The following is a 26557-nucleotide window of genomic DNA, read 5'->3' as shown; positions in this document are numbered from 1 at the left end:
AGCAGTACTCTTGACTGTTCACTTTGCATGGAAAGACAAGTGGCTAGAAGTAAGACTCATGGTCAGTGGTAAATTGCTTGGTCAAAGCGATTAAAAAAACCAGCAGACTTGGAAGACTGTAGAAAAGGGAATGAGGGAAAAAGACTTGTGGAAGGACCCATGGTAGTGGCAAGACGTGGGCAAATTTTTATGTCTCAGATTTTTGCCAGCAGAGAGTATCTACCACAGAGAAGACCCTCCATGACCATACTTTTGCAGTGAACTTGAAGAATGTAGCTATGGTGGCAAGGATGGCAGCTACGCATGGGCCTGACAGAATGGATTTCCTCTCCATAAGGCTGATCAGTTAGTGTTCTACCAATGCTGAATGGCAAAGCTTCCAGCAACAACTGATACCTATACCAAGATCTTATTTTAGCAGCTTGATGGCAGATTCATAATACCATAAACTTTCTACTTGAAAGAGGTAGTGATGCTTTCCAACTAGAATTTATACTTACTTTGGATATGAATTTGCCTTCCTTCCCCACCATCAAAATGCTTCATAGAATGCCTGATCTTTTTTTATGCAGCTGCAACCTAAGAGTGCTTCATCTTGGACATTGTACCATGCTCTTCATTTTTCTTTTCCCAGTGCTTTTCTGCCACTGAAGCACGAAATGTGGGGACCCACTCAGCACTCATGCATACACTGTATGCAAGTTTGAGGGAATCAAGGCTAGTGGGGTCACCCCAAATCAGGGAGGGACAGGATCCAAAGGTCAAACGATTTCCCCTTTCTTCTCCTATGAATAAAGTTCAGTGATGTATTTCACAAAGCATCTTAGAAGGTCCCCAAAGAAGAAAACTTCAGTTACCTGAATTAGAAAACAACTCAGTATTGCATCTTTTTACTGACTCTTGACACCCCATCTCCTTTACATGTGCTCCCAGATAAACTACTGCACAAAAGTCATTGCTTTATGCTTTATTCTCTGTTATATGTACTGGCCATATTCAAAAATAATTTCGGACCTTTCAGTATCTATCTATAATAGAGTGGTACAAATGATAATTAAATAGGACTAGTTTTAGGGAGACAGATTACATGCTTTGTTGGAAATACTGTGGCAAAGACTGGCAAGCCACTCACCAAATTCACTTTTCTTCCTCCAAGGTATCGAGCTAAACTATATTTCCCAGCCTCCCCACAGATAAGTAGAAACAGAAGTACATGTGTAATGCACTTATGACTGGCCCCTAAAAATCTCCAGTGTAATGTCTTTTTCTGAATCTGCAGGATGAATGAAGAAGCATTTGTAAACTTAGAAGAGGGTGTGGCCATACAGTAGAAACATTTGGAATCACTAAATAGCTGTATAACACCTAAATTCCTCTAACTCACTCAACCCAACCCACCTCTTCCCTCTGGAATTATATTTCATGTGAGTCAGAAATTAACTATTGTTTCAGCCTACTGGTATTTGATGTGTTATCGGTGACGGCTTAGTGATGCCTAGCCTATATAAAAATTGACACCTTGAAGTAGGGCAGCTGCCACAGTTTAAAATATGGAGAACTGTCTTAGCAGTCAGGTGGTTAGAAACTGCCTATTGGGGGCTGGAAAGATGGAGACCCTTTTTAAATTGTGAGTTGGCAAATTATTTGGTACAATTTGCAAAGGACATCAGATATCCACCCAGCCAGTAGCACTACATGAGGTGGTTTGAAAGAACTGGAGTGATAGTATGAATGGCTCACTCTTGGCTTCTTGAGCAGGGTTTTACAAAAGAGACATGAGCTCAGTAGAAATTGGTTGTCAAGCAAAGATTAGAGGCATTAAAATAAGGATCCCCTAACATTGAAAAAGCCGACTACTTGTAGGTCCCAAATAGTAAAAGATAAGATTGAAAAATATCCAAGAGCAAATAAACCCCAAAGCTAGCAGAAGACAAGAAATAACCAAGATCCAAGATAAATTGAAGAAGATAGAGACATGAAAAACCTTCAAAAAATCAATAAATCCAGTAGCCATTTTTTTAAAATAAAATAGATAGCTAGCTAGACTAGTAAAGAAAAAGAAAGAAGAATCAAATAGACACAATCAGAAATAAGGGGGATATCACCACTGACCCCAAAGAAATACAAACAAACATTACAGAATACTATAAACACCTCTATGCACATAAACTAGAAAATCTAGAAGAAATAGACAAATTCCTGGACACCTTCACCCTCCCAAGACTGAACCAGGAAGAAACTGAATCTCTAAATAGACCAATAATGAGTTCTGAAATTGAGGCAGTAATAAATAGCCTACCAAGCAAGATGGTATTAACACCTGAATCCTACCAGAGGTACAAAGAAGAGCTGGTACCATTTATACTGAAACTATTCCAAAAAATTGAAAAGGAGACACTCCTCCCTAACTTACTTTATGAGCACGGAATCATCCTGATACCAAAACTTGGAAGAGATGCAACAAAAATAAGAAAACTTCAGGCCAATATTCTTGATGAACATCGATGCAAAAATCTTCAATTAAATACTGGTGAACCGAATCCAGCAGCACAAAAAAAACCTTGTCCACCACAATCAAGTTGGCTTCATGTCTGGGGTGCAAGTTTGGTTCAATACAGCCCAGTCAATAAATATGATTCTTTACATAAACAGAACTAAAGACAAAAACCACATGATTATCTCAATAGTTGCAGAAAAGGCCTTTGATAAAATGCAACATCGCTTCATGTTAAAAACTCTCAATAAACTAGTTATTGAAGGAACATACCTCAAAATAATAAGAGCCATCTATGACAAATCCACAACCAATATCATACTGAATGTGCAAAAGCTGGAAGCATTCCCCTTGAACACCAGCACAAGATAAGGATGCCCTTTCTCACCACTCCTATTCAACATACTATTGGAATTTCTGGCCAGGGAAATCAGGCAAGGGAACGAAATAAAGGGTATTCAGATAGGAAAAGAGGAAGTCAAATTATCTTTGTAGAAGACATGATCCTATATCTAGAAAACCCCATTGTTTTAGCCCAAAAGCATCTTAAGCTGATAAGCAACTTCAGCAAAGTCTCAGGATATAAAATTAATGTGCAAAGTGACACAAGACAAGGTTGCCCTTTCTTAGCACTCCTATTCAACATAGTATTGGAAGTTTTGGCCAGAGCAATTGGGCAAGAGAAGGAAATAAAGTGTATTCAAATAGGAAGTCAAACTATCTGTGTTGGCAGACGATTCGACCCTGTATCTAGGGAACACCACTGACTGAGCCCAAAGGCTTCTTAAGCTAATAAGCAACTTCAGCAAAGTCTCAGGATACAAAATCAATGTTCAAAAATCACTAGCATTCTTATACACAAACAACAGACAAGCAGAGAGCCAAATTATGAACAAACTCGCATTTACAACTGCTACAAAAGGAACAAAATACCTAGGAATACAGCTAACAAAGGAAGTGAAGGACATCATCAAGGAGAACTACAAACCACTGCTCAGAGAAATCAGAGAGGATGCAAACAAATGAAGAAACATTCCATGCTCATGGATAGGAAAAATCAATATCATGAAAATGGTCATTCTGCCCAAAGTAATTTATATGTTCAATGCTATTCCCATTAAACTACCATTGACATTCTTCACAGAATTAGAAAAAAGCTATTTAAAAATTCATATGGAGCAAAAAAAGAGCAAAATAGCCAAGACAGTCCTAAGCAAAAGGAACAAATCTGGAGGCATCATGCTACCCAACTTCAAACTATACTGTGAGGCTACAGTAACCAAAACAGTATGATACTGGTATAAGAACATACACATAGATACAGAGAAGAGAATAGAGAGCTCAAAAATAAGACCACACAGCTACAACCATCTGATCTTTGACAAACCTAGCAAAAACAAGCAGTGGGGAAAGGAATCCCTATTTAATAAATGATGCTGGGAGTGCTGGTTAGTATATGCAGAAAATTGAAACTGGATCCCTTCCTTACACCATATACAAAAATTAACTCAAGATGGCTTAAAGACAAATGTAAAACCCAAAACTATGAAAATCCTAGAAGAAAATCTAGGCAATACCATTCAGGATATAGGCACAGGCAAAATTTTCATGATGAAAACACCACAAGCAATTGCAACAAAAGCAAAAATTGACAAATGAGATCTAAACTAAAGACCTTTTGCACAGCAAAATAAACTATCATCAGAGTGAACAGACAACCTACACAGCAGAAGAAAACTTTTGCAATCTTTCCATTTGGCAAAGATCTAATATCCAGAATCTGCAAGGAACTTAAATTGAAAAGAAAAAAAACAAACAACACTATTAAAAAGTGGGCAAAGGAAAGGAGTGACACTTCTCAAAAGAAGACATTCATGTGGCCAACGAACATATGAAAAAAAGCTCAACATCACTGATCATTAGAGAAATGCAAATCAAAACTAACATACAACCATTGTGAAGACAGTGTGGCAATTCCTCAAGGATCTAGAAGCAGAAATACCATTTGACCCAGCAATCCCACTACTGGGTATATACTCAAAGGAATACAAATTATTGTATTATAAAGATACGTGCATGGGTATGTTCACTGCAGCACTATTCACAATAGTGAAGACATGGGATCAGCCTAAATAACCATCAATGATAGACTGGATAAAGCAAATGTGGTACATATATACCATGGGATACTATGCAGCCATAAAAAGGAATGAGATCATGTCCTTTTCAGGAAAATGGATGAAATTGGAAGCCATTATCCTCAGCAAACTAACACAGGAGCAGAAAACCGAACACTGCATGTGCTCACTTTTAAGTGGGAGCAGAATGATGAGAACACATGGACACACAGTGGGAACAACAAATGCTGCAGCCTGTCAGGCGGCTGGTGGGAGGAGGGAGAGCATCAGGAAGAATAGCTAATGGATGCTGGGCTTAATACCTAGATGATGGGATGATCTGTGCAGCAAACCACCATGGCAAGCATTTACCTATGTAACAAACCTGTATATCCTGCACATGTATCCCAGAACTTAAAAAAAAAAAAAGTTGAAGAAAAAAAAGGAAAATATCTCCAGTCATAAAAGGCCTAGTATTTCTAAGTTAAATAAATTGATTCAATGATGGAGCAAATCTCAGATTAAGAGTATTACCTTACTACACAGTCTATTGTTTAGATTAGCTTAAATTATTAAATGAGAGAGAGAGAGAGAGGCACAGAGGTGAGGAAGGAAAGAAATAAGGCAAATTTGGGAACTAAGTCAAGAAAAATTTTTTATTGTGAATACTGGCACATGTAACTGATAAAAAGCAAGTACATGAGAAATCTAACACATTTTTAAGAGATTATATTGCCAAAGGAGCCACCAGTCTGCTTGCAAAAGTCTGTGACTGTTAAACTTTAAAACAACTTTCAGTCCTTCAAACTCTATGAACAGGATTTGGCTATGAACATTCCATGTTCCCCGAGGAGGGTGTACTCCGCCAAACCTATTTCAGATATGGCCGTGGAAAAATACGGTCAAGGAAGAACCTTTCAGAGGATAAAATAGGAGCCACAGAAGGTGGTTCTTCACAGATATCTGATTCAGGTTCTCCTTACTGAAATCCACACTGCCAGAGAGGCTGCACAATGCCTATAGTATAGGATCTCACTGTGTGTTATTGTTCTCCCATTTTTCCTGATTTTAAATAGAAGTTTTTTTGTTTTTTTTTTTTTGAGGTTTTGCTGTCCCTGATACTATATGTAGGTTTATAGTAGGGGTTTGGGTGTGTTAGTGTTTGGTGTCTGTGTCGGGAAGATGGCAGTGGGTTTCCTGTCTATTACAAGGTGCCACAACATTTAGCTTGCACATCTTTTAACATTCAGAGCTTTGAGTTCGTGGCTGATGCTGAATAAAAATTTGAAAAACATTAAGATGTCTCCAGTGGAGAAGGAATAAGCATATTCTCTGTGTGAAGAGAAAAACGCAACGGAAATTTGCTAAGAGGAAGGGTAAATTGTTGCAGAGACTTACTTGTTGATTAACAATTACAATTGCCTTTCCTCCTGGCACAAAGCTAGACTATAGTTCCCTGTCTCCCTGGAGATAGGTGTGGCCGTGTGACTGAGTTGGGGCCAGTGGACCATAAGTGTGTGTGATACGCACTGTTGCCACCATTGAACCATAAAATGCTCCTTTATGACTGTGAGGCATACCACATTTTTTATTTTCCTATCCTCTGCTGAGTAGAGAAGACTTAGAAGTCCTATGCTGAGGTAGAGCTGCATGTAGGAAAGAGGCCAGTCCTCTAAATGACCAATGTTAATGCTGATTGGACTTAATGCTCCCAAGAAATAAACTTCCATTCTGTAAAGCCACTGAGCTTCTGGAGCTTATTTGTTATATCACAATCTCAAAATCCTAAAGAATATATCAAGTAGAAGGACAGGCAATTGGGTTGGAATCTTAGAAAAGAGGTCTTCCTTGAAGATTGTAAGTCACTATAAGAAGTGATGATGCTATGGCCATGGATGGGATCTCCTTGGGGAAGATTATTGCATTACTTTAGTAGAGAATCTACAGCTGAGTCTTGAAACACAAATATTAATTAGCCAATTGGATAAGCCTACAAAGTAGAAATAAGAGGAGCATTCAGGGTGATCAGAGGAATAGGAGCTAAGGTGAGAGGGGAGTATATCAAGAAAGAAAAGTATATCAATTGTTCTTGAAGGTAGCTTAAAATCCAAATAAGACAAGGACCTCCAGGCCCTCTGAAATGGACGTCGTTGATAACCTATGGGAAAGCTGCTTTTGTGAGTGGATCTATACCCAGAAGCCAGACTGGAATGGGTGGATCAACCTGTTAGAGAAAAAGAAATTGAAACAATAAACCCAGGCAACTCTTCTGGAAAATTTGTCTGTGAAAGGGGAAAAGACAGGGTGCTAATGAATAAGTTGGGTTTATTTGTGTCTGTTTTTTTTCCTTTTTGTACAAATAGAGATTCTTGAATGTGTTTAAATGAATACTTTAGTTCTATTTTTGGTACTCTAACAACATTAGAACCATGACAAATCACTCTACCACAAGACAATAACTAAAAAGTACTGAACAAATTTCAGATGAGATCCTCAAATGTATAGTAGCATTTAATAAAATTCAGCATTCATTTGTTGTTTAAAAGTGATTTGCATTCCATGAATAGAAGATAACTTCTTTATTCCAATCTGCAATATCTACAAAAAACTTGTGACAAATGTCAGACTTAATGGTAAATGATGAGATAATTCTCTTCAAGATCAGGAACAAGGCAAGGGTGCTCACTATCACCATTTATATTTCACTTTTTTTCTGTAGGTCCTAGATGTTATAGGAAGTGGTGGGGAGGATTAAAAAAAAGCATGAGCATCGAACAAAAGAAACAAAACTGTGATTATTGAAGAGTATATGGTTATCTAAAAGGAAGAACAAAATAATTCCGTAAATTTTCAAAATCTATGAGTGTTTAACAGCTTTGCTACACATGAATTTATGTGTAGAAATCAAATGAATTTCTATAGTTCAACCATGAAGAGTCTGACAGTGTAATCCTGAGAAAATATGACTTTCAATAGCAATTGTAATATTTGGGCCATACCTAGAAATAATTAAAGATAGCAAAAGTTATGAAAAAATTTATTTAGAAATTACTTTTCATTGTGAAAGTAACAAAAATTTATTATAAGACAGAAAAGAAAAATATATATATCTGTGGACTGGAAGGCTCAATATCACTTTTTAGAAAATAGACAAATGTCTGGCAGCAGTTGCAGGGTGGCGAAGTGAAGGGGTGTTGGGCAGGGCCCAGCATCAGAGGATGGGGAGCGGGCAGCTGAGAACTTGCTTGCCCCTAGGAAGATGCGAAATGGCAAGACACAGAAACACACATGTGCTGAGGCTCCAAGCCACCTCTTGTGTGTTTTATCATTTCATTGAATTTCAAAAACAAAAGCAAAAGAAAATTATTAAGAATTTCAACAATGATTGCAGAGCATTAAACCCCAGATCTGGGATTCTTCTGAGCACAGGGCCTATGTAACTACACTGGCCACATGTCCATGAAGCTGGTCCTACTGTCATGTCCTGCCATTATATAATGTGATTTTATTGGTTTATTGGACATGAGAATTTTTAATCTCTCAATGATTCTCATGTTTAGCAAAGATTGAGAACTGCTCCCTAGAGAATTATCTTGCATGTGTGTATCAAGAAAAATGTACTAAGATGCTCAAGCTACACTATTTACAATTTTTTAAAATGGAAAAATCCTAACATATGCCAGCTATAGAATAAATAGATGTATTTGCAATAGAATATTACATGGCAGTAAAAAATAAGTCACTAGTTCTACATCACAACATGGCTTCATTTCAGGATACTAAAGGGGCAAAAAAATGTGATTCCATTTATATAATGCTCAAAACATGAAAAACTAAACAATATATTGATTGGATTTTTTTTAATGTGGCAAAATTAGAAAGGGAAGCAAGGAATTAACACTAATTTCTGTATTGGGAAAGAAAAGAATGAGATGTTGAGAGACACTTAAAAGAACTTCAAAAATCATGACAATGTTATTTTTCTTTAACTGAATGATAAATATAATTATTTTTCATAATTATATTTATATTATAAATTTTGTTTTCTGACTATTAATCATGTAGTGAAAATTATCCTTTCAAAAAGCAATGGAAATTATCCAGTTGAGGAAGAATGGTTGAATATTCAAAAAATGATTTTAAAACTTTGCTCTTTACATCACTCAGATAACACATAGTAGGGTCCAGTTTCAAGCCCAAGGCTATGACCCGCCAGGTCATCACTTTGTCATCAGGATCATTAAGGAGGTATGCAGATCAATGAGTCTTCACATATCCACACAAACAGCTGACACGGGCAACAAAAGTGTCATTTACTGAGACTAAAGAAGCAGGATATTTTAAGCACAGTACAGGAGTAGGTAAGAAGAAATAGAATATCTCCAACAAGTCACTGAAAAGATGTTCCATATTATTTATAATAAAAATACAAATTAAAAATATCGAAACTTTCTCATTAAAATGTAATAGGAACAAACTGTTTTTTTTCAGTTTCTACCAAATTTAAAAATGCACAAATCTTATGGTCTAGTAATTCCACTATTTGAAACTTATTCTATTCAAATGCCAGTACATACGTGCAATAACATTTATTGCAGCAATGTCTGTAAAAATAATTGCATTCAAACAAAATATCCACATTAGCAGGAGATTAGTTAACAATTATGATATAGCTCTACTATAAGATATGATATGACCTTTAAAAAGAATTAAGCGGGGAGGAGACAAGATGGCCGAATAGCAACAGCTCCAGTCTACAGCTCCGAGCCTGAGCGACGCAGAAGACGGGTGATTTCTGCATTTCCATCTGAGGTACCGGGTTCATCTCACTAGGGAGTGCCAGACAGTGGGCGCAGGTCAGTGGGTGCGCGCACCTTGCGCGAGCCCGAATCAGGGAGAGGCATTGCCTCACTTGGAAAGCGCAAGGGGTTAGGGAGTTCCCTTTCTGAGTCAAAGAAAGGGGTGACGGACGGCACCTGGAAAATCGGGTCACTCCCACCCGAATACTGCGCTTTTCCGACTGGCTTAAAAAACAGCGCACCACGAGATTATATCCGGCACCAGGCTTGGAGGGTCCTACGCCCACGGAGTCTCCCTGATTGCTAGCACAGCAGTCTGAGATCAAACTGCAAGGCGGCAGCGAGGCTGGGGGAGGGGCGCCCACCATTGCCCAGGATTGCTTAGGTAAACAAAGCAGCCAGGAAGCTCCAACTGGGTGGAGCCCACCACAGCTCAAGAAGGCCTGCCTGCCTCTGTAGGCTCCACCTCCGGGGGCAGGGCACAGACAAACAAAAAGACAGCAGTAACCTCTGCAGACTTAAATGTCCCTGTCTGATAGCTTTGAAGAGAGCAGTGGTTCCCCCAGCACGCAGCTGCAGATCTGAGAACGGGCAGACTGCCTCCTCAGGTGGGTCCCTGACCCCTGATCCCCGAGCAGCCTAACTGGGAGGCACCCCCCAGCAGGGGCAGACTGACACCTCACACGGCAGGGTACTCCAACAGACCTGCAGCTGAGGGTCCTCTCTGTTAGAAGGAAAACTAACAAACAGAAAGGACATCCACACCAAAAACCCATCTGTACATCACCATCATCAAAGACCAAAAGTAGATAAAACCACAAAGATGGGGAAAAAACAGAACAGAAAAACTGGAAACTCTAAAAAGCAGAGCGCCTCTCCTCCTCCAAAGGAACGCAGTTCCTCACCAGCAACGGAACAAAGCTGGACGGAGAATGACTTTGACGAGCTGAGAGAAGAAGGCTTCAGACAATCAAATTACACCAAGCTACGGGAGGACATTCAAACCAAAGGCAAAGAAGTTGAAAACTTTGAAAAAAATTTAGACGAATGTATAACTAGAATAACCAATACAGAGAAGTGCTTAAAGGAGCTGATGGAGCTGAAAACCAAGGCTCGAGAACTACGTGAAGAATGCAGAAGCCTCAGGAGCCGATGCGATCAACTGGAAGAAAGGGTATCAGCGATGCAAGACGAAATGAATGAAATGAAGCGAGAAGGGAAGTTTAGAGGAAAAAGAATAAAAAGAAATGAGCAAAGCCTCCAAGAAATATGGGACTATGTGAAAAGACCAAATCTACATCTGATTGGTGTACCTGAAAGTGATGGGGAGAATGGAACCAAGTTGGAAAACACTCTGCAGGTTATTATCCAGGAGAACTTCCCCAATCTAGCAAGGCAGGCCAACGTTCAGATTCAGGAAATACAGAGAACGCCACAAAGATACTCCTCGAGAAGAGGAACTCCAAGACACATAATTGTCAGATTCACCAAAGTTGAAATGAAGGAAAAAATGTTAAGGGCAGCCAGAGAGAAAGGTCGGGTTACCCTCAAAGGGAAGCCCATCAGACTAACAGCGGATCTCTTGGCAGAAACTCTACAAGCCACAAGAGAGTGGGGGCCAATATTCAACATTCCTAAAGAAAAGAATTTTCAACCCAGAATTTCATATCCAGCCAAACTAAGCTTCATAAGTGAAGGAGAAATAAAATACTTTACAGACAAGCAAATGCTGAGAGATTTTGTCACCACCAGGCCTGCCTTACAAGAGTTTCTGAAGGAAGCACTAAACATGGAAAGGAACAACCGGTACCAGCCACTGCAAAATCATGCCAAAATGTAAAGACCATCGAGAGTAGGAAGAAACTGCATCAACTAACGAGCAAAATAACCAGCTAACATCATAATGACAGGATCAAATTCACACATAACAATATTAACTTTAAATGTAAATGGACTAAATGCTCCAATTAAGAGACACAGACTGGCAAACTGGATAAAGAGTCAAGACCCATCAGTGTGCTGTATTCGGGAATCCCATCTCACATGCAGAGACACACATAGGCTCGAAATAAAAGGATGGAGGAAGATCTACCAAGCCAATGGAAAACAAAAAAAGGCAGGGGTTGCAATCCTTGGCTCTGATAAAACAGACTTTAAACCAACAAAGATCAAAAGAGACAAGGCCATTACATAATGGTAAAGGGATCAATTCAACAAGAAGAGCTAACTATCCTAAATATATATGCACCCAATACAGGAGCAACAAGATTCATAAAGCAAGTCCTGAGTGACCTACAAAGAGACTTAGACTACCACACATTAATAATGGGAGACTTTAACACCCCACTGTCAACATTAGACAGATCAATGAGACAGAAAGTCAACAAGGATACCCAGGAATTGAACTCAGCTCTGCACCAAGCAGACCTAATAGACATCTACAGAACTCTCCACCTCAAATCAACAGAATATACATTTTTTTCAGGACCACAACACACCTATTCCAAAATTGACCACACACTGGGAAGTAAAGCTCTCCTCAGCAAATGTAAAAGAACAGAAATTATAACAAACTGTCTCTCAGACCACAGTGCAATCAAACTAGAACTCAGGATTAAGAATCTCACTCAAAACCACTCAACTACATGGAAACTGAACAACCTGCTCCTGAATGACTACTGGGTACATAACGAAATGAAGGCAGAAATAAAGATGTTCTTTGAAACCAACGAGAACAAAGACACAACATACCAGAATCTCTGGGACGCATTCAAAGCAGTGTGTAGAGGGAAATTTATAGCACTAAATGCCCACAAGAGAAAGCAGGAAGATCCAAAATTGACACCCTAACATCGCAATTAAAAGAACAAGGAAAGCAAGAGCAAACACATTCAAAAGCTAGCAGAAGGCAAGAAATAACTAAAATCAGAGCAGAACTGAAGGAAATAGAGACACAAAAAACCCTTCAAAAAATTAATGAATCCAGGAGCCGGTTTTTTGAAAGGATCAACAAAATTGATAGACCACTAGCAAGACTAATAAAGAAAAAAAAAGAGCAGAATCAAATAGATGCAATAAAAAATGATAAAGGGGATGTCACTACCGATCCCATAGAAATACAAACTACCATCAGAGAATACTACAAACACCTCTACACAAATAAACTAGAAAATCTAGAAGAAATGGATAAATTCCTCGACAGATACATTCTCCCAAGACTAAACCAGGAAGAAGTTGAATCTCTGAATAGACCAATAACAGGAGCTGAAATTGTGGCAATAATCAATAGCTTACCAACCAAAAAGAGTCAAGGACCAGATGGATTCACAGCCGAATTCTACCAGAGGTACAAGGAGGAACTGGTACCATTCTTTCTGAAACTATTCCAATCAATAGAAAAAGAGGGAATCCTCCCTAACTCATTTTATGAGGCTAGCATCATTCTGATACCAAAGCCAGGCAGGGACACAACAAAAAAAGAGAATTTTAGACCAATATCCTTTATGAACATTGATGCAAAAATCCTCAATAAAATACTGGCAAACCGAATCCAGCAGCACATCAAAAAGCTTATCCACCATGATCAAGTGGGCTTCATCCCTGGGATGCAAGGCTGGTTCAACATATGCAAATCAATAAATGTAATCCAGCATATAAACAGAGCCAAAGGCAAAAACCACATGATTATCTCAATAGATGCAGAAAAAGCCTTTGACAAAATTCAACAACCCTTCATGCTAAAAACTCTCAATAAATTAGGTATTGATGGGACATATTTCAAAATAATAAGAGCTATCTATGACAAACCCACAGCCAATATCATACTGAATGGGCAAAAACTGGAAGCATTCCCTTTGAAAACTGGCACAAGACAGGGATGCCCTCTCTCACCACTCCTATTCAACATAGTGTTGGAAGTTCTGGCCAGGGCAATTAGGCAGGAGAAGGAAATAAAGGGTATTAGATTAGGAAAAGAGGAAGTCAAATTTTCCCTGTTTGCAGACGACATGATTGTATATCTTAGAAAACCCCATTGTCTCAGCCCAAAGTCTTCTTAAGCTGATAAGCAACTTCAGCAAAGTCTCAGGATACAAAATCAACGTACAAAAATCACAAGCATTCTTATATACCAACAACAGACAAACAGAGAGCCAAATCATGAGTGAACTCCCATTCACAATTGCTTCAAAGAGTATAAAATACCTAGGAATCCAACTTACAAGGGATGTGAAGGACCTCTTCAAGGAGAACTACAAACCACTCCTCAAGGAAATAAAAAAGGATACAAACAAGTGGAAGAACATTCCATGCTCATGGGTAGGAAGAATCAATATCGTGAAAATGGCCATACTGTCCAAGGTAATTTACAGATTCAATGCCATCCCCATCAAGCTACCAATGACTTTCTTCACAGAATTGGAAAAAACTACTTTAAAGTTCATATGGAACCAAAAAAGAGCCCGCATCGCCAAGTCAATCCTCAGCCAAAAGAACAAAGCTGGAGGCATCACACTACCTGACTTCAAACTATACTACAAGGCTACAGTAACCAAAACAGCATGGTTCTGGTACCAAAACAGAGATATAGATCAATGGAACAGAACAGAGCCCTCAGAAATAACGCTGCATATCTACAACTATCTGATCTTTGACAAACCTGAGAAAAACAAACAATGGGGAAAGGATTCCATATTTAATAAATGGTGCTGGGAAAACTGGCTAGCCATATGTAGAAAGCTGAAACTGGATCCCTTCCTTACACCTTATACAAAAATCAATTCAAGATGGATTAAAGACTTAAATGTTAAACCTAAAACCATAAAAACCCTAGAAGAAAACCTAGGCATTACCATTCAGGACATAGGCATGGGCAAGGACTTCATGTCTAAAACACCAAAAGCAATGGCAACAAAAGCCAAAATTGACAAATGGGATCTAATTAAACTAAAGAGCTTCTGCACAGCAAAAGAAACTACCATCAGAGTGAACAGGCAACCTACAAAATGGGAGAAAATTTTCGCAACCTACTCATCCGACAAAGGGCTAATATCCAGAATCTACAATGAACTCCAACAAATTTACAAGAAAAAACAAACAACCCCATCAAAAAGTGGGCGAAGGATATGAACAGACACTTCTCAAAAGAAGACATTTATGCAGACAAAAAACACAGGAAAAAATGCTCATCATCACTGGCCATCAGAGAAATGCAAATCAAAACCACAATGAGATACCATCTCACACCAGTTAGAATGGCAATCATTAAACAGTCAGGAAACAGCAGGTGCTGGAGAGGATGTGGAGAAATAGGAACACTTTTACACTGTTGGTGGGATTGTAAACTAGTTCAACCATTGTGGAAGTCAGTGTGGCGATCCCTCAGGGATCTAGAACTGGAAATACCATTTGACCCAGCCATCCCATTACCGGGTATATACCCAAAGGACTATAAATCATGCTGCTATAAAGACACATGCACACCTATGTTTATTGCGACATTATTCACAATAGCAAAGACTTGGAACCAACCCAAATGTCCAACAATGATAGACTGGATTAAGAAAATGTGGCACATATACACCATGGAATACTATGCAGCCATAAAAAATGATGAGTTCATGTCCTTTGTAGGGACATATATGAAATTGGAAATCATCATTCTCAGTAAACTATCACAAGAACAAAAAACCAAACACCGCATATTCTCACTCATAGGTGGGAATTGAACGATGAGATCACATGGACACAGGAAGGGGAATATCACACTCTGGGGACTGATGTGGGGTGGGGGGAGGGGGGAGGGATAGCATCGGGAGATATACCTAATGCTAGATGACGAGTTAGAGGGTTCAGCGCACCAGCATGGCACATGTATACATATGTAACTAACCTGCACAATGTGCACATGTACCCTAAAACTTAAAGTATAATAATTAAAAAAAAAAGAATTAAGCTACCATGTATGTAAATACTTGGAAATGGGTCTACCATATATTTTTTAAGTTTAAAAAGGAAGCTGTAAAGCAATAAGTATAGTTTGATTGCCTTAAAAAATGTGTGTGTGTGTGTGTGTGTGTGTGTATCAGAGTAAAGGAGACATGTTTGGGTATATACAAGGTATTCAAAGTATGTATGTATTACAAGTAAAGAAAAAGTTCAAAAGAATATACACCAACCTTATGAACATTGGCTCTCTCTTGAGAATGGGATTATTTCTGTATTCTTTAAATTTGTTTAAGCATGTATCACATGCTTTTTTTTTGTATTGCTATGTTTTCCATCTCTTGTAGAATTTACTAAACAGAGGTTTTCTGCTTTTTCTTAATCCTCTTTCTCTCCTCCTCCTCTACCTTCCCTCTTTTGTCTCCTACTTCTTCTCCTTGTTCTTTTCCTCCTTCCTGTTTCCCCTTCTTCCTCCCCTCCTCCCCCCTTCTCCTCCTCCTCTCCTTTCTCTCCTCCTTCTTCTCCTTCTCTTCCTTCCTGTTTTCTCTTCCCTCTCCCTTCCTCCCCCTTCCTTTTCCTCTTCCTCCTTTTCTTTCTCCTTTTTCTTTTAATTATCCACATGGAGGATCTGAATATTTTGGGTCAGAATGGTGGTATTTCATATCTCTTTTAGTTGACTATATAACTGGTATTTAAATAAAAAAAAGCTCTGGGAAATGCAAAAAGAATATTTCTGTCAGCTTAAGGTATACCCTCCCACTCCTTCGGTATAATGGACTGAAAACAATAATGGATCCTTTAATCCTTCCCGTGTTGATGGTCCTCTGTCTCTTAACCAACTTCTCTCTCTTCCATGGCTCTCATTTCCCTATTAGCTCTACGGGCCACAAATTTGTTCTGTGCTACAGATTATCACAGACAAGTAAGTTTGTTGTGAATCCATAGGTTAGTAGGTAAGTGGAGGTTGGTGACAGAATACATGGTTTGTTCAGGATGCTCTTCTGCCTGAGTCTAGTCCTGCACACAGGACCAGATAAGGGCTCTTCAGTGCATTTTCCAAGCTTAGTTCTCAGAACAGAACCATGAAGTTCAGACTAATAGGACTTTGGAGCATATGGAACAGATAAAAGTTTTTTGTTTTGTTTTGTTTTGTTGTTGCTGTTTTTTTTTCACTATCATTTCACAAACAGGAGAACACAGTGGGCTCCAAGTCAACCAGCCAGGGTCATGACTATACCACACCCAATGTAGAACCCTGGGCAAGCTATTTAATCTCATAAATTTATTTCCAGAAAAATTTTTGTTCCAAGAAAGTGTTTTTGAAACTTCAGTGAACAACATGTTAGTAAGTCTTAAAATAATTTAGTGGGTAGTGGTCAGCATTGGGGAACAATAGAATAAAGCAATAAAAATAGTTAACAAACAGAGTATATTGCATAAAAATGAGAGTACAGTGCTAATATAAACATATATTACTTACTGTGGCCTAAGCTCAAATGAGTTTGAGAAACAATGCATTTAATTAAGCAAATGTGACAAACTGAAAAGCCTCCCTTCACAGTCCTCTCAGTTCCACTCAGTTCTGACCCTTTCAAGTAAAGAAAGCAGAAGCTAAAGGGTTTTAGAAACATACTGTAATGACCAATCTTTTGAAAATTCATGAGAGTGCTAGGCTGATGTGAGAAGTCGGGGCAATGATGAGAGACATACTTCCTTCAGCAAATGTCCTTGTGCTACTTTCATATATTTGAGGCAATGGATAAAGGTTTGTTAGAATTAGCAAGGCCTAAGGATTTGGTTTCTGGTTTTGTTTGGAATTTTTCCTATTAATTCAAGTATAGTCATCACTCCATACCTGTGAGTTCTGCACCCCTCGACTCAACCAACTTTGGATCAAAATATTTGAGAGAAAAAAATAATTTTAAAAAAACAGCACAATGATAAAATATAATATGAATATAAAAGATATATTATAACTACGATTTACATGACATTTATATGTAAATCATGTATTAGATATTATAAGTATTCTATATATTATTTAAAGTATATGGGAGGATATACATAGGTTATATGCAAATACTACACCATTTTATATCAGGGACTTGAACATGAACAAATTTTGGTGTCCATTTGAGTCCTGGAACCAATTCCCCATGGATACCAAGGGACAATTCTACCAAGAACTGTGAGACCAAAGGCCTTTGAGGTTCCTTTAATTCTATAATCCTGTCATTTGAAATTCCTAGTCTTAGTAGGTAATATTTGGAGCAAAAACTTCCTCTTCCTAGGTGAGTAAAGAAAAGTGAAATCATTTTGAATTTTCATTCTTTAAAGCATTCATATAGTACTTTCATGTTTACAGATTTTTAAACGTCTATCTTTAGTGTCTCTGCAAATTTTTTGCTCTGAAAAGGTTATAGTAAGCAAACACTATGAAAATTGAACACAATTGTTATTATATTTGAGAAAAACAGGTTTAGAACTAGAATTAGGATGTTTAGACCTGTATTTTTAGAGAATTTTTGCCAAATAAATTGAATCATTATTAACCTGTAGAATCAACATTTTTCTTCATACCTTGTAATATTAGAAAGAACCTGTAAATAACCATTATTATATAACTGTATATATTACTATAAGTTTAATTTGGTTAATACCAAATTGGTTATTTGGTATTTTCCTGCTGTAATCAAATGAGCCATTCATTATAAGTATTTTCAGTTTCAACAGAACTAATGTTAATAAGAGAGGAAAATTAGAGAATATGACTTATACAACACTTCAATTCTTCTCTGTATCGTGATTTCAGTTGAAATATATCTGTAGTGTTAGTTATAGAAATTGTGGATATTCCACAGAAAACACTGTCGAAATCAAAACCATAAACTCTGAGCTGTATGCCTATTACATAATATACAACAAATCACAATTTTTATCACATTGGCTAATGTGCATCTCCTAAGTATCTGTAAAGAAAAATAGAAATATAAATGTGTAAATATGCATCTGTATATAGATATAGATACAGATATAGATATAGATGTAGATATAGATCTATGTCTGTCAAACATTTTCAATAAATATAAAGATTTGGTTTGCTATGAAACAGTAAATATCCATTACTTCCTTCTAGAAACAGTACCTGCAGATATGGTAGTTACAGCTAGGGATCTAGGGGTAGGGGCCTGGGGAAGTTTGGGGATGTCGAAGGTTGCATGGTCTAACCCTGAAGATGGATAATAGAGAGGTTTTGAATTATTACATGATCACATCCTTAGGTTCTTTCCTTAAGACTCATGAAAGTCCTTCTTGACCATTAGCTCACTTTGAGATGCTGAACAAATTATTTAAATTCCTAAATATCAATTTTCTTGTCCCTAAATTAAACAATAACTTTGGAAAATATGTTTTCCATTTCATCATTATAGGTTGATCAGCAGACATGTTAAAGACCAAGGGGAGAAAAACTAAATTGAAGAGTGAATATATTGTACATAGGATAGGACAGCCAATCATAGTAGGTTGTTAGAGTAATGATCCTTGATTAATCTGACCTTGAATATTCATATCCTTATGTAGTCCACTCCCACAGTGACTCTGAGGTTGGCCACTGTGATTTGCTTTGTTCAGTGAAATAATTACAAATGTGACAGTAGCAGATACTAGACAGCTACACAATGGGGTTTAGCCATTAGGAACTCTTCTGCTTCCACATAAGAGTTTTTGGCTATATTGCTGAAGATGTCATATTGAAGTGAACCACACCACACCAGAAAATGGTGTCTGCTAATACCACCTTGGACCAAACAGCCTCAGCCGAGCCTAAAGGTACCAGATGACTATAGGCACATGAGTGACCCCCCAAAAGACCATCGGAAGAGCCATCCAGCTGAGCCAAGTCCAATGTGCAGAATTGTGAGCAAATAAATGGTTATCGTTTTAAGCCATTGTTTTGTTACTTAGTATAGATACTTATGGTTTGTTATGTAGCAATTGATACTTGATATATCCATTTATCTGATAGAATAAACCTTCTATGCTTTTGATATTGAAATCAATAAATGATAATTAAGAGTGACCTATCATATAAATTTTTAAAATGTACTATTTTCAAGTAAGTGAGTAAAATAGCAAATACACAGAACATAATCAGAAAGCAGATTTTCAAATGCAATACCAAATACAAAAATGTCTGTGCTGGATTACCTCTTTTACTGTATGGGCAAAAACAAAATAGATAGATAGATAGATGATAGATAGATAGATAGATAGATAGATAGATAGATAGATAGATAAGACAGACAGATAATTTTATTTGGGGAACTTACTGAAACATGATTTTCTATGAAGCATGTGCTGGAAAATCTTACACAAAGATTCCTCACTTTGTGTAATGGTCCTACAGGTACATTGCACTTGAAGGACCGTCCCAAGGATATCTATGTAAGCAGCTTTGCAGTCATCACTTCCTGAACAAGTGAGGTCCTGTTTGCTTAAGGCGCTAATGCAATTCTCATCTTCATGGCACTTTCTAGTCACACGCTGCCAGCATTTTGACTGAAATGTTCTATAGTGCCTCCTAGAGAAAGAGTGAAGAAAAATAATTAGTTTTGAATAGTATTATTTCACATTAACATGTGATCCCCCCTCACCTAATGAAAGACATAGAACACAATGCCTTTGAGATGCCAGTACATAGCTGAAAAGTAAATTTGTAATTTGAAAAATCACCATAGGGAGTGTGGAAGAAATTGTAGAGTAATCTTGTGAATTATTGTCCCTTTTTTGTGATGAAAGACAGCGGTTAAGTTGAGGATTCCACGGATGGATTTTCCTTTATTACTAATTTTATTCCAATCTATGACGATTTGAGGCATGAACTGCTTCAGAGATTTATTAGCAATTTTTTATTCTGAATATAGTTTTGTGGCTAGCCTTTGGCCACTGTGTCACACCAAGTGATTTCAAATAAGGTATTTGACCTTTCAAGTCAGTTATCCCACAGGATGGGAGGCGCTTTATACTTTCTCAAGAGACTAAACAGACTAATTAGAATTTACAATATGTTGTGAGGTATAAGATTTCTGTATGTATTTGATTATTGCTGTAATAAAATTGAATAAAAGTCTGGATAATGTACACTAATTTCATTTTTGAATTTTTTTACAATAAGAATATATTTTTATTAATGAATGCAAGAATAAAATTCTTTCAATTTAATGTTTGTCACCAAAAATTGCTTTTTACTCTTCTTGAATAGGTTGACATCAAACATGTATGAAAGCCCGATAAGTACATGACATTTTCATGAAGTTATTTGTCCACATGGATGCTGCCGTGTTAAAAAACCAAAGTCACATTGTTTTAATAATTAAATATTTAAGTCATCTTAAAGGATAAGCTTTTAAATATAATAATGAAGATTAATTCATGTATATTAAATTTATAATAAAGGAAATACTGCAAATTTTCTGAACATGTAATTATTAGGCCAGAAGAACAAACATATTCCTTCAATGCTGTTAAGGGTTACATATAAGATATCTTCTAAATGTAAGTTTTGGAAGTATTGTCATTCAGATAGAGACTATATCTGTACCTACATGCTATTTATTCATTTTAAATATGTTTTACTAAGTTTAAATTGCATGGTTTATCTACTTATACATAAGTAGATAAATTTTCACTCAGGAAAAACACCATGAAATTTTGCCAAAATGATGAACTGAAGAATATTTAATTAAAAATAAAATACTACTTTGGTACACTGGATTCCAAAATTATTTGAAATGTAAATGAACTAAAGTCTCCAATTAAAAGACATAGTATGGCTGAATGGATTAAACGGATTAAAAATAAAAAGAGCCAATGATCTATTACCTCTAAGAAGCATACATCATCTATAAAGAAACACATAGATTGAAAAATAAAGGGATGGAAAAAGATATTCTATGCCAATGGAACCAAAAAAAGAAGCAGGAATAGCTATACTTTAATTAGACAAAATAGATTTCAAGAAAAAAACTATAAAAAGAGATAAAGAAGGTGATTATATAATGATAACAGATTCAACTCAGCAAGAAGATATAATAATTGTAAATATATATGCACCCAACACTGCAGTGCCTAGACATGTAAAGCAAATAGTATTAGACCTAAAGAGAGAGACTTCGACATCTCACTTTCAGCATTGGACAGATCATTCAGACAGAAAATCAACAAAGAAACATCAGTCTTAATCTGCACTATAGATAAAATGTACCTAATAGACATTTACAGGACATTTCATACAATAGCTGAAGAACACACATTATTCTCCTCAGCACGCAGATCGTTGTCAATGGTAACCCATATGTTAGCTAAAAAGCAAGTCTTAAGATTTTCAAAAAATTGAAATTATATCAAGTATTTTCTCTGATGACAATGGAATAAAACTAGAAATCAATGACAAGAGGAACTTTGAAAACTATACAAATACATGGAAATTAAACAATATGCTCCTGATTGTCCAGTGTGCAAATAAAAAAATTAAGAGTAAAATTTAGAGGTGTATTAAAACAATGAAAATGGAAGAACAACATACCAAAACCCATGGGATATGGAAAAAGCAGTATTAAGAGAAAAGTTTATAGAAATAAGCACCTACATCAAAAAAGTAGAAAAACTTCAAATAAACAACTTAGCAACACATCTTAAAGAACTAGAAAAGCAAGAGCAAACTGAACCCAAAATTAATAGTAGAAAATAAACATCAGAGCAGAAATAAATGAAAGTGAAACAAAAAAAATTCAAAAGATTAACAAAATGAAAAGTTGGTCTTTAGGAAAGATAAAATCTCCAAACCATCAGCTAGGCTAATAAAAAGAGACAGAAGACCCCAATAAATGAAATCAGAGATTAAAAAGGAAACATTACAAATGATGCCACAGAAATTCAAAGGATCATTGGAGCCTACTATGAGCAAATATATGCCAATATATCAGAAAATCCAAAATGGATAAGTGAATAAATTTGTAGACACATACAACCTACCAAGATTGAACTATAAAGAAATCCAAATCCTGAACAGACCAATAACAAGTAATGAGATCGAAGCTATAATAGAAAATCTCCCAGCAAGGGAAAACCTGGGACATGATGCTGAATTTTACCAAATACTTAGAGAGGAACTAATACCAATTCTACTAAAAATATTTCCAACAATAGAGGAGGGAATACTTCCAAACTCATTCTTTGAGGCCAGTATCACTCTAACACCAAAACCAGACAAGACATACCAAGGAAAGTAAACTACAGGCCAATTTTCCTGAAGAACATTAATGCAAAAATCCTCAACAAAATCCTAGCAAACCAAATGCAACAACACATTAAGATTTTTCATCATGACCACGTGGGATTTATCCTAGTAATACAAGGATGGTTCAATATATGAAAATCAATCAGTTTGATACATCATATCAACAAAATGAAGGACATAAAACATGATCCTTTCAATTGATGCTGAAAAAGCATTTGCTAAAGTTCTCTACATTCCTTCATGATAAAAGCCTCAAAACCAGGAGATAGAAGGAATATACCTCAACAGAATAAATGCCATATATGACAGAGCAGACCAATAGCTAGTATCATATAGAATGGGGAAAAACTGAAAGCTTTTCCTCTATGATCTATAATGAGACAAGGATGCCTACTTTCCTCACTATTATTCAACATAGTGCTGGAAGTCCTAGCCCAGCAATTAGACAAGAGAAGGAAAAGAAAAGGGGGGCATCCAAATTAGAAAGGTAGAAAAATTTGTTTGCAGATTATATAATTTTATATTTGAAAAGACCCAAAGACTCCACCAAGGAACTCTTAGAACTGATCAACAAATTCAGTAAAGTTGCAAGATATAAAATTAACATACAAAAATCAGTAGCATTTCTATACGCTAACAGCAAACAATCTGAAAAACAAATCTTCAAAGTAGTCCCATTTACAATAGCTGCAAATAAAATAAGATACTTGGAATATGTCTAAATGTCCAAAAAAGACTAAGCAAATTAATTAAGCTACATCCATGCAATGGCATACTCTATAGCCGTTCAAACATCTGAGAATTTTCTTTTTTTTAATTTATTCTAAGAAAAATGAGATAGATGTGCAGAACGTGCAGGTTTATTACATAGGTATGCATGAGCCATGGTTGTTTGCTGCACCTATTGACCTGTCCTCTAAGTTCCCTCCCCTCCCCCCCGACTCCCTAACAGACCCTGATGTGTGAATTTTCTTATATGCAATTATGGAAAGATCTTTAATCCACATTTAGGGAAAAATAACAAAAACAATGTATAGAGAAGTATATAATATGATGTCATCTGTTTTAAATCAACTAAATAAAGAATACATACATATTTAAAAGTATTTAGAATATTTTCTAAGCAAATATCTTGTCATTACTTTTTTAAGTTAATATATAAAAATATAATGTATTATAATTTTCTGTAAATACCCAGACTTTTGTGAAATTGGCAAGACATAATCTCACCTCCCAGAGAGTGTCTGTACTAGAGAAAGGTAATTGAGAAATGGCCCTTAAATTGTTCTCTTTGGCTGTTAAAAAATAAAGGAATTTCAAAGCCCATCGTGAATTGAAAAATTTGGAACAGGGACAGAAATTGTATTTTAAAACTGAAGTGCCCTGTTTTGCCTATGTACAGGCTCTTCTGCAAAAAAGGTAAGTATCATAAAGGGCTTAATATTCTCATTGAAGAAGTGGTTTTCCATTTGGAGATTTGTTTTTCATCTGAATTACATTAACAATAATTTAATATAAACGCTGGAAATCTCCCTAAGGCAAAATGTGCTCAGGAAAATGATAGGATTTGTCTTTTCACATTGACTACTAATATTATATAACATTTCCATCACCTCTATAAAGTACTGATTAAGGGACTATTTGCACATAGTGAAAGGAAATTGAAGACACACAGTCCTTACACTTGAACTAATCTAAGAAAGAAATTACATGAGAAGAAATACATATATGTATACTAAAATATAAAAATTAAGTGTACAATATTCAAAAGTGAGAGGAAGGGAGATGATGTTTTTTGAGTGTTTATCCCACTCCAGAGCCCACACCAAACATTTTGAAAAGGTGGTTAAAGCTGGGGGTCCTTGTTGAGGAAAATCATCAACTCTGTGCCAGTCCATCTGAGAAGGTGTTGATACCAAGGGGAGGTTAGTGTAAGAGTGTGTGCTTCAGAGTCTATCACAGGAATTCTCAAGGACTATAGCAGCAGAGCCATCACTTGCTATTAAAATATTTTATTTGATGTGGATGCTCAGAAATACCATGCTTTGAAGGTTGAATGCTAATGGCTTCCAGATAATTAGATAGCACCTCTAAAGCCCTGGCACTGGAATCAGGCAAAGCTGGGTACCCACCTGTGAATAAATCTGATATTTTTATAGTGATTTTGCTATTGAAACAATGGTGCCCCTGGCCCTGGCTGGTTAAAATATTATTAGGTTTCATTGTTGATGTAGGAATATGATAGTTAGAAAGGCAGAATAGTAATAGTTTTAGTTCATTTGAGGTGAGAAAAGTAGTGTAATCACATGTGTTTGATATTTCATTGATTTCATATTTCATTGATTTCAGAAGATACCATTATTTTATGTACAACAACAATAACAACAAAAAACACCTGCTGGAACTTAAATTATGACAAATGTCTTTGTTATTGACCTTAAAAATTTATTTAAAATATGTCAGAGATGTTAAAATGTGTAAAAAGAAATCACATCTTAGAATCAATGAAATGTAGTATTTCTCTAATAAGGATTTTTGAGACGATAAATGAGTTTGAAAAACCTAAATTGCATTATAAAATGTATTTTGTCACTGCCTTTATTATTCACTCAAGAAAAATAAATAATAAGCCTTAAAATAACTGACACACATTTGCATGAAAAATTCTTGAATACAATTTTAAGAACCTTGATATCCTATGTGATAAGTTGATGAAATATGTCAATGCTCTAGGACTCTGCTTAGCTCTTTACCACTTATTTCATAGAATGTGCGCTATAGGGAAGCAGTTCTTTTTAACAAATGTTTACAAGATCTGGAACTACCTTGCCAGTTAGAGTGACTGAAAATAAGAGTAGACATAGTTAAAAAGCTAAAAGAGAGAATTTTACTAAGAACCTTCAGGAAGTTGATATCATTACTTTTTGTGGTTTTTTTTTGCCAGCAGTTGAAACAAGGGGACAAATATGACAAATCACACACTAAGCCACCTACATGTCCGAAGCCCTAGGCAGTGTCCTTCAAGCCCTTATATGATATAGGCCTGTTCACACCCACTCAATTAACTCTCTTATCTCGCCCCTATTTCTCTCCTCTTTGCACACTCTACCCTCACTGCTTTTCTAAAATGCCACATACATGTTTTCCTAAGCACTGGCTGGTCAGTTTGCTTAGTATCTCCTCTCTCAGTATCTACTGTTTGCCTAGTGTTGTTTGCCTTAAAACAACACATACATTTTTAATTTAATATCTGTCTTCTCTCTGGACTGTAAGATCCATAGACATTTGTTTTCCTTATTCGCCATTGCCTAGAGTAGTAGTAGGTGCTTGATAAATTTTTTTTGAATTAATAAGTAAACGACTAACATTACTCCCCCAATAATTAAAGGTGTGAGGTTAGAAAGAGGAGAATGAATACATTTCTATGGTCATGGCATACATGTGTGCTAGGGATGTCCAAATCCTACTTGTATAGAGCATCCTTGACATAAGTAACTCCAAAAAAAGACTCCATCTTAGATTTCATACGGTACTTTTCCAACAGGGACAAAATATTTTGCTAAATAAACAATACTGCATCCAACCAAATAAGGACATAAACAAGCATACTCTTCCACTATCAGTCCTCTCAAGAGGACTCTGTGGCCATAAAGAGAGTAGGACTTCAGCAGCTCAAAATGGCCATCTTACCTGACACCATCTTGCTGTCACTCATAAGCACCCAGCATCTGCTGCCAACAATTCTCCCCACATCAGACTCTTCCTTGCAAGATCAATGGACAGCCCAGATACGACCAGAAGAATCTTTGTTTTTGTCACTCTTCCTGGACTTTTTCATTAACCCTTTTCTCTATCCCTTTTCTCTTAATGTTAAATGTTACTTTGTTGTGGAATGTTTAACCTA

At 36.5% G+C, this 26557-nt stretch overlaps 1 protein-coding gene across 1 annotated transcript in view; it reads right to left on the bottom strand.

The window, feature by feature from the left end:
- The window catches only part of GFRAL (GDNF family receptor alpha like), a 74612-nt gene that overhangs the window by 23296 nt on the left and 24759 nt on the right, over positions 1-26557 (bottom strand). Inside the window, exon 6 of the mRNA XM_004044227.2 lies at positions 19685-19935. Within this exon, the coding sequence (XP_004044275.1) occupies positions 19685-19935 (251 nt within the window). The remainder of the gene's footprint in view (positions 1-19684; positions 19936-26557) is intronic.

This window comes from Gorilla gorilla, chromosome 5 (genome assembly GCF_029281585.2).
Source record: "Gorilla gorilla gorilla isolate KB3781 chromosome 5, NHGRI_mGorGor1-v2.1_pri, whole genome shotgun sequence".
NCBI classification, from domain to species: domain Eukaryota; kingdom Metazoa; phylum Chordata; class Mammalia; order Primates; family Hominidae; genus Gorilla; species Gorilla gorilla.
Note: the sequence above shows the minus strand (reverse complement) of the source record. Positions and strands in the feature narration are given on the sequence as shown.